At 33.1% G+C, this 10,120-nt stretch overlaps 1 protein-coding gene across 1 annotated transcript; it reads left to right on the forward strand.

Annotated features, from left to right (window-relative positions):
- The first annotated feature begins 7,883 nt into the window (after nt 1-7,883).
- Nucleotides 7,884-8,795, forward strand: LOC142219585 (ATP synthase subunit b, mitochondrial-like). Its single transcript, XM_075288508.1, has one exon. The coding sequence runs from the start codon at nt 7,964-7,966 to the stop codon at nt 8,699-8,701; it is 738 nt and encodes a 245-aa protein (XP_075144623.1). The 5' UTR covers nt 7,884-7,963; the 3' UTR covers nt 8,702-8,795.
- Nucleotides 8,796-10,120: the final 1,325 nt, after the last annotated feature.

Below are 10,120 nucleotides of genomic sequence, written 5' to 3' on the forward strand. Positions count from 1 at the left end.
GGGTCGTGGTGCAATTCCGAATCGATCATGTCCGTCCGTCTGTTTAAATCACGCTAACTTCCGAATGAAACGAGCTATCGACTTGAAACTTGGCACAAGTAGTTTTTATTGACGTAGTTCGGATTGTATTTCAAATGGGCCATATCGGTCCACTTTTACGTATAGCCCCCATATAAACGGACCCTCAGATTTGGCTTGCGGAGCTTCTAAGAGATGCCTATTTCATACGATCCGGCTGAAATTTTGGTACATGAAGTTTGTATATGGTCTCTAACAACCATGCAAAAATTGGTCCACATCGGTAAATAATTATATATAGCCCCCATATAAACCGATCCCCAGATGTGGCTTGCGGAGCCTCAAAGAGAAGCCAATTTCATGCGATCCTGCTGAAATTTAGAACATGGTGTTGGTATATGGTCTCTAACAACCATGCTAAAATTGGTCGACATCGGTCCATAATTATATAAAACCCCCATATAAACAGATCCCCAGATTTGGCTTGCGGAGCCTCTAAGAGAAGCAAATTTCATCCGATCTGGTTGAAATTTGGATCATGATGTAGTATATGGTCTCTAACAACCGTGCGAGAATTGGTCCATATCAGTCCATAACTATATATAGCCCCCATATAAACCGTTCTCCAGATTTGAACCCCGGAGCACCTTGGAGGAGAAAAATTCATCCGATCCGGTTCAAATGTAGAACGTGGTGTTAGTATATGGTCTCTAACATCCATGCAAAAATTGGTCTATATCGGTTCCATAATCATGGTTACCACTCGAGCCAAAAATAATCTACCAAAATTTTATTTCTATAGAAAATATTGTTAAAATTTTATTCCTATAGAAAATTTTGTTAAAATTTTATTTCTATAGAAAATTTTGTTAAAATTTCATTTCTATAGAAAATTTTGCTAAAATTTCATTTCCATAGAAAATGTTGTTTCTATAAAATATTTTGTCAAAATTTTATTCCTTTTGAAAATTTTGTTAAAATTTTATTCCTTTTGAAAATTTTGTTAAAATTTTATTTCTATAGAAAATTTTGTCAAAACTTTATTTCTATAGAAAATTTTGTCAAAATTTTATTTCTATAGAAAATGTTGTCAAACTGAATTATATACGTATTTAATCTGTCCTTTTTAATTTAATATGTACCACGTATGGACTTACTTACAATTTAGAAGACGGTGTTAGGAGGTTTTAAGACACCTTTCCACCGGTAAGAGTTACCGCAACTCAAGTAATTCGATTGTGGATGGCAGTGTTTAGAAGAAGTTTCTACGCAATCCATGGTGGAGGGTACATAAGCTTCGGCCTGGCTGAACTTACGGCCGTATATACTTCTTTTTACTAACATAGTCCCTGGGCATTAGCCCGCAACTCAAGTAATTCGATTGTGGATGGCAGTGTTTAGAAGAAATTTCTACGCAATCCATGGTGGAGGGTACATAAGCTTCGGCCTGGCCGACCTTACAGCCGTATATACTTCTTTTTACTAACATAGTCCCAGGGCATTAGCCGACTTAAATTTCAAGTCTATAGATTATAAATTTTGTTCATATAGAGTCAGATTTAAATGTATGTGTTTAGGACAAAATCTTTTACCGAAAATGCGGATTTACAAAGTGGTGCAGGGTATAATATAGTCGGCTCCGCCCGACTTTCCTTACTTGTTATGTGTAAAATACAAGAGGGAACGGAAGCAATGAGCAGTCTGTTAATTTGATGAAGCGGCGACGGATAGTGGAGTTGTGATAGTGGCGAGCTGCGGGCGGATGGACGTTGGTGATGAGCGGTGTGATGCTGACTGATAACGATGAAAAGACGGTGCGATGCTGACTAGTGAAGATGATGAAGCGGTGCGATGTTATGCCGACTGGTGGGATGCCGAAGAAACGGTGTCATGCTGACCGGTGACGATGATGAGACGGTGCACTGAAAAAAAATATTGTCGTGAGGTCAAAGATTTCATTTCTTTAAAATACGAATGCAAATTTTGCTTAGCATAGCAGACGCATTTCTCTAATATAAAATTTTTTTCCTTGTCCAAAAGTTGATAAACTTTTCAATGAAGTCGTATTATCCTTATAACTAAGTGATTTCACTTAAATATGTGCATCATAACATGAAAGAAAAAACGTTTGGGCTAAGGTCAACTTCACTTTAATAATTCAGAAAAATTCTATAAATTTAATGAAATTGTCTGTTTAGTGTAGTTTTTCACCTTTTTATTTTTTATAAATGAATTCTTAAAATTGAATTGTATCTCCACTTATTTTTAAGCTTTAAATTGAATTAATTGAATTAGTGAATTATCCTATTAATTTGAATACAACCATGAGTTGTAAAATTGTAAATGAAATCCAAACCAGTATTTGTATCACTAAGTGGCAACACATTTTTTCATTCCGTTTTGAGCCGAGGTGACTGGGCAAAAAACATTGTAACATACCTTCTTCTTTACTCACTACTACTTGCTGTAAGCACACCTCATCTCCTTCCACCTCTGTTGAATAAATGTAAGTTAATAAGAAAATCCCTCTTTCTTTTACACTGGCATTTGTGGTAAGGGTTACCACGTAAGTATTTTCTTCACTCCTGAGCCTTCTCTGGCATGAGTCTAAGCTCCTCGTTACATCTTTTACACGGTGGTGTGACTCCCAATAGTATTTGAACCTAAGTTCATCTTCAATATTGGTCTTAAGCCAATATACGCAGACTGTCCTTTGGATGGAACCTAAGTTCCGGCTTTTTTACTATAGTATTTTCCTAAGGAAATACTAGAGCGTTCATTGTCTTTAAATTTGTTGTCTTTTTGCATCTTGACTACAAAGCAAAAAATCGTTCAAAAATAGAACATGTTTTTCAACACTTTTTTTTAAAGACGTTTTTTACTTGAAACAATGCATAATTTCTATGGGAAGTCGAGTCTTAATCTGGAAAACAAGGTTGTCGTTAACTCGTCTTTAAAGGACTTTTATAGCATATGAAGAAAAAAGGCTGAAAAAGCAAAAAAATTAAAATTTGCTTCCTAGAAGCAAGTACACAACCCAAATTTAAAAGAGAATTGTGTTTTAAAAGTATCCTTACTTGTATTCTCCGCTTCAATACCAAAACTTTTAAAGTAAAGACAAAATCTTTGAAACCGGGCATGCTTTTTTCAGTGTGTGATGCCGACTGGTGATGATGATGAAACAGTGTGATGTTGATAGGATCGGGTCCATTGGTGCTCGTGAACGGGTTGCAGATGGTTTCGTGCCGACTGGTGCTCGTGGACGAGGTAACGATAGTGTCGTGCCTTCTGATGCTCGTGAACGGAGAGCCGATGGTGTCGTGCCAACAGGTATTCGTGGACAGGGATGGTGGTGGTGCTGTTCGGTTTCTGTAAATAGAATTGTAAATAGATTTGGCTAGAATTCAGTTGAGTGATGCGGACGAACGCCGTAAGCAGCCGAACTGCGTAAGCGAACGAATCGCGTAAGGGGTTGGGAGGAGTTGGTGGTAGTTTGCGAAGGGAGCCACCGTGGTGCAATGGTTAGCATGCCTGCCTTGCATACACAAGGTCGTGGGTTCGATTCGTGCTTCGACCGAACACCAAAAAGCGGTGGATTATACCCGCCTCAGTAATGCTGGTGACATTTCTGAGTGTTTCAAAGCTTCTCTAAGTGATTTCACTGCAATGTGGAACGCTGTTCGGACTCTTCTATACAAAGGAGGTCCCTTGTCATTGAGCTTAACATGAAAACGGACAGCACTCAGTGATAAGAGAGAAGTTCACCACTGTGGTATCACAATGGATTGAATAGTCTAAGTGAGCCTGATATATCGGACTGCCACCTAACCTAACCTACGATGCGAACGATGCGCGTTATGTATAGAGAAGTGGATGTGAACGAATCGTGTCAAGATGAATCGGTTGTTGTTATCGGAAGTTCGACTGCGGTCGGTGCTGCTAGCATTACTACCCGTCAAGCTTCGGGTGATTCATGTCATCGTCCCGACAAAACGACATTCTTAAGAAGGCCGTGACCGCAACCAAACGAGAATTCCCCACATATATCTTATTTACCTTGGGTGTTGGAAGTAACTTCCCTACAGTATCACTTGTACCTCGCCCAAGTAAGAATGGCAAAGGATATGTGTACATTGACGCAGAGCACATAAGAAGGACAGTGGTACGAAGGGAAATAAATGTGGGAATTAAAATTTCACAAGGAGCACAATTGATAGTATAGTGTGCGAAATTTGGTTGAAATCGGTTCAGACTTAGATATAGCTCCCATATATATCTTTCGCCCTATTGACACTCATATGACCACATAGGCCATAGTTTTTACTTTAAACTTTAAGTCTAGAAATTTTGAAGGAGTATAGACATTTTGTCCAAACCGATTCAGATTTTAAAATGTGTATAAAGGAATATAAACCTTTATATATAGCACTCAACAAATTTGATATGGTATTAAAAATGCAGATCTACAAAGTGGTGCAGGATATAATATACTAGGGCCCGCCCGACTTTAGATCTTCCTTACTTGTTTTAGATGAAATCAGCAACTCACTGCTTCTGATCCTATTTTTTTTTTTTGTTGCTTCCTTTTTTTGTTGGGTTATTTAAAATTATTTTATATTTAAAAAGTACAATTTATTGACCATTTTATCAATTTAAATTTACGAATTTATTCATCATATAGCGGCCGGTATGAGGAATGCAAATGCTTGACTTCCCTAAAATGGCCCAAATTATGTGTCAATCATTTCCAGTGATGGATGTCTTCTTAAAGATCATTACCTAATAAGAAAGTTGATGAGTTGAAGGATTTTCGACTTAATTGTAAGAAGGTGAAATAATTCTTGTGCCACTGAAAGTAATTATCGTATAATCAATCCAAATACACTAGCCCAGATAAGGTTTGACAGGAGTGTGTCAGACACCGAAGTAGTTCGTTAGTTCAATCTAATTAATGGGAAGCTGTCACATGCCATCAACCTCATCAATTTTCATTGGAAGACAATCGCATTGAAAATTGTCCGTAACACTGACATTTCAAATCGAGACTTTTTTGTGTTGTTTCCTCATCGAGAAACATGACATAAACATCAAAACAGTACGCTTCAAGTATGCATATGCAGCACCAATAAATCACTCATATTAAATATTGAGTTTTTTAAAGTGGCATCTATAAAAAATAGCTAAGAAATTCTTTGAATTTTTTCAAATACGTTTTTCGATATGAAATCTCATGATTTTCTATACTAGGTATGGAAAATATATAAATTTTTTATAGTGTTTTTGTTTTTTGTTTTGTTTTAACAACAATTTGAAATAAGAAAAATGTTGACAGTTCCTTAATGATTTGTGATGTTCTTTAAATTTCAATCTTATCAATTAACATTCCAATATGATGATGGCAAATTAAATAAATAAAAAAAAAAAATTGTTTATGTAGAAAAATCTAAAAATCTGTGGCAGAATCGCTTGATTGGGGAGTAAATTATTTTTATTGTATGACTTGCTATACCTTCTTTAACTTCAGAAAATAGGTATGCCGAGTATGGTGTGTATCCACATTTTGAGATCTTAGGCTTCTAGAAACCGCAGAGTTTATAAACTTTTCAATGAAGTCGTTTTATCAATATAAGTGTTTCCACCTAAAATTGGGTATCCTTAAAAGAAAGAAATTTCATTTTACTAAAGTCAACTTGGCTTAAATACTTCTGACAAAATCTTCAAGATTAATAAAATAGCTTTTTCAATTTGTTGACTTTTTGCATCTTGGCTACAAAATGTTGAAAAGTAGGAGATGTTTTGCAAAACTTTATTTTAAAATCTTTTTTTTAAAAACAAACAAATTAAAACTACGGTTGCCACTCGAGTTAAAAATAATCTACCAAATTTTGAAGAAAATGTTACCAAATAATTATTAAACCACAAAGTATTGTTTTGCAAAATTTTATTCTTAAAAAATGTTGTCAAAATTTTATTACTATACAAATTGTATTCTATAGAAAATATTGTCAAAATTTTATTCTATAGAGAATTTTGTCAAAATTTTATTTCCATAGAAAATTTTGTCAAAATTTTATTTCTATCGAAAATTTTGTCAAAATTTTATTTCTATCGAAAAAATATTGTCAAAATGTTATTTCTATAGCAAATATTGTCAAAATGTTATTTCTATAGAAAATATTGTCAAAATTTTATTCTATAGATAATTTTGTCAAAATTTTATTTCTATAGAAAATTTTGTCAAAAATTGATTTCCGTAGAAAATTTTTTTCTAAATTTTATTTCTATAAAAAATTTTGACAAAATTTTAGTCTATACAAAATATTATCAAAATGTTATTCCAGAAAAAATTTTGTCAAAATTGTATTCTATAGAAAATTTTTTTAAAATTTTATTTGCACAGAAAATTTAGCAATACCAAATCTTGTCAAAATTTTATTTCGTAAATTTAAGTTGTTGTTTTTTGATCTCAGCTTATTTAAAAACAACAATATGGATTGAAGAGAAACCAACAATAACAAACAAAAGTAAATTTAAATAGATAAAATGTGAATAAATTTTACTTTTTAAATATAAAATAATTTTAAATAACCAAAAAAAAAATTAATTAAAATTTTATTTCTATAGAAAATGTTATGTTATTTCCATAGAAAATTTTGTAAAAGTTTTATATACATAGAAAATTTTGTCAAAATTTTATTATATAGAAAATTTTGTCAAAATTCATTTCTATAAAAAAATTTTGTGAAAATTTAATTTCTATAGAAAATTTTATCAAAATTTTATTTCTATAGAAAATTTTCACGAAATTTTATTCTATAGAAAATATTATCAAAATTTTATTCTATAGAAAATTTTTTCAACATTTTATATTATAGAAAATTTTGTCAAAATTTTATTTCCATAGAAAATTTTGTCAAAATTGTATTTCCATAGAAAATTTTGTCTAAACTTTATTTTCATAGAAAATCTTGACAATATTTTATTTCCATAGAAAATTTTTTCAAAATTTTATTTCTATAGAAAATTTTTTCAAAATTTTATTTCTATAGAAAATTTTTTCAAAATTTTATTTCTATAGAAAATTCTGTCAAAATTTGATTTCTATAGAACATTTTGTTAATGTTTTATATCCATAACAAATTATGTCAAAATTTTATTTCTATAGAAAATTTTGTCAAAATTTATTTCTATAGCAAATTTTTTCAAAATTTGGTTTCTATATATATATATTTTTTTTTAACTTGAATTCCATAGAAAATTTTGTCAAAATTTGATTTCCATAGACGATTTTGTCAAAATCTTATTCTATAGAAAATTTTGTCAAAATTTTATTTCTATAGGAAATTAAAGATATAAAAAGTTTGTGAAGTACCTTTTAGTTGGAGAGGGATATTTTGCAAAATCTACCAATCTACCAAATAGTAAAAAAATCTATTCGACTAACTGTGGCACCCGTGTAACCAAGTACGCAAAACTCAAATTTAAAAGAGAATTGTCTCTTAAATGTGCCCTTACTTTAATTCTGCGCTTCTTTGGCGCGGAATCAATACCAAACTCATTAGTGTAAAGACAAAATCTTTGGAATGAGACATGCTTTTTTTAGTGTACTATTAAAGGATCATTCAGTTTCGTTGTTGATTTTTTTTTGACGTCAGGTTTCGATTTCGAAACGACTTTTTTTCTTTCAGATTATTAAACGTTGATATGACTTTAATGCCAAGCGTAGGTTCATGAGCATAATTTTTCGAATATCTTACTCGCGCACAACAATTAAACTTCTCTGTTGAGTGCTTTTTAACATATCAACATATTATTTGTAAAATTATATGTTTTTTCTTACAGTACATAATAGTCTTCTTGTCAGTATGACACTTGAGAGTCTTATTATTTTTATTCATATTTGAAGTAATAAAAATAAATTCGAATTATATAGAATATAGAAAAAATGTTTTTGAAACCCATTATCGGTCATATGTCAAAATATCTACGTATCTTGAGATCACCACAATCGATGACATTGACTACTGGCAGTACCACCCAACTCAAACAGAGTCAAAACAAACGTCCCATAGAACCGGCAAAGGTACGCTTGGGTTTCATTCCTGATGATTGGTTTACATTTTTCTATCAAAAGACTGGAGTGACAGGGCCCTATATGTTTGGTGTGGGTTTACTGAATTTACTTTTCTCCAAAGAGATTTATATCTGTGATCATGAATTCTATAATGGCCTTGCAATGGCTATCCTTTGTGTGACTGCCGTGAAAAAACTTGGTCCCTTGGTTGCCGATTACTGTGACAAAGAAATAGAAAAAATCGAACAGAATTGGCGTGAAATGCACCAAGATGAATTGAAATCATATGAAAATCTAATCGCTCAAGAACGCCACGAGCAATGGCAAGCCGAGGGCAGTCTTATGCTAATGCAAGTGAAAAGAGAAAATATTGCCTTGCAACTTGAAGAAGCCCATAGGAAGGCCATGATGAAAGTTTATGAAGATGTTATGCGTCGTTTAGACTATCAGGTAGCGTGTCGAAATATTGAAATTCGTATTAATCATAAACACATGGTCAATTGGGTGGTTCAAAAGTCATTGGAAGCTATGCCCGAGATAGAGAATGAGGCTGAGAGAAAGAAATATCGAGCTGATTTATCAGCCATGGCCTTGCGATTGAAGGATTAATTATTACCATGGGAGACAAAATTCTACGAGTACATATATTTGTTAATAATATTTAATAAACAGTAGCTGAGATATATAAATCAGCAATGACTAACTTCGATTTTCATGTTTGAAATAGTCACCCTAAAAACGAATTCCACAATTGGATTTCGTGAGCTTTTATAAGCTGCAATTTTCAATTTATGTACCAGAATATTAATTTTATGTAAATGAGTTTGTTTTTTTTTTAAGCAATAAGTCGAAATGGAATTTTGCTCGATTTCAGTTAATTTTTATACCCATCCCCACCCAGAGAGAAGTTCACCAATGTGGTATCACAATGGACTGAATAGTCTAAGTGAGCCTGATACATCGGGCTGCCACCTAATCTAACCTATACGATACCCATCGCCATAAATGGGGGAATAATACGTTTGCAATTCCATTTGTAACACATCAAAATATATATTTCCGTCTATATAAAGTATATAAATATGTCCATGATCAGAGAGAAATTCTAAGACGATATAACCCTGCAATAATGGCGCTTTCTTCCAGTAAATTGACACAAATTCGTTTTTGTCCCCACCCAAGTCAAGTTCAAAATATTTGCTGCATCAGTCCAGTTTTTGATCTAACCCCCATATAAAAAAAACCGACCGATTTGCAGTCTTGGAAATTGCAATTTTTATCCGGAGTGAAACTTTGGGCTCCGTGATCATATGACCCTAAATCGGACGATAGATATATATGGGAGGTATATCTAAAATTGAACAAATTTAGAACTTGTATTGTATCCATTGTACTCGTTGTGCCAAATTTGAAGCAAATCTAGTTAAAACTGTGACTTCTAGGACCAAATAAGTTCATATCCAAATAAGGAACATATGTGGAAGCTATATTTAAATCCGAACCGATTTCAAGCCAAATGGACTAAAACTGCGACCTAGACTTCGATTACAAAAATGTATTCTAGACAGACGGACATGGCTAAATCAACTCAGGAGCAGGCCCACAGCAATATTGCCAGACACCATGTGTCTATCATGTCTCCTTGTGGGTTTTGTAAATATATACACTAATTCCACCGAGTGGTTCAAGGTAAAACAAGTATACACGGTCGTAAGTTCGGCCAGGCCGAATCTTATGTACCCTCCACCATGGACTGCGTAGAAACTTCTATGAAAGACGGTCATCAACAATGATATCTTACAACTTCTTAACATTGTTTTCTAAATTGTGAGTTCGTCCATAAGTGGTATATATTAGACAAAAAAGTTATGTATAGGTAAGTCTACAAATAATTACGATTCGACATGGACTTTTGCACGGTACGTAGAGCGCCAGAATTGAAATATGGGGGTCGGTTACATGGGGGCTATATAGAATTATGAACTTAATATGGACCAATTTTTGTGTGATTGGGGATCGATTTATCTG

Source organism: Haematobia irritans, chromosome 1 (assembly GCF_050003625.1).
Source record: "Haematobia irritans isolate KBUSLIRL chromosome 1, ASM5000362v1, whole genome shotgun sequence".
Lineage (NCBI taxonomy): Eukaryota > Metazoa > Arthropoda > Insecta > Diptera > Muscidae > Haematobia > Haematobia irritans.

What these genes read in the sequence shown, in the direction of transcription:
- LOC142219585 (XM_075288508.1), top strand. Translation starts at nt 7,964, where the DNA reads ATGTTTTTGAAACCCATTATCGGTCATATGTCAAAATATCTACGTATC.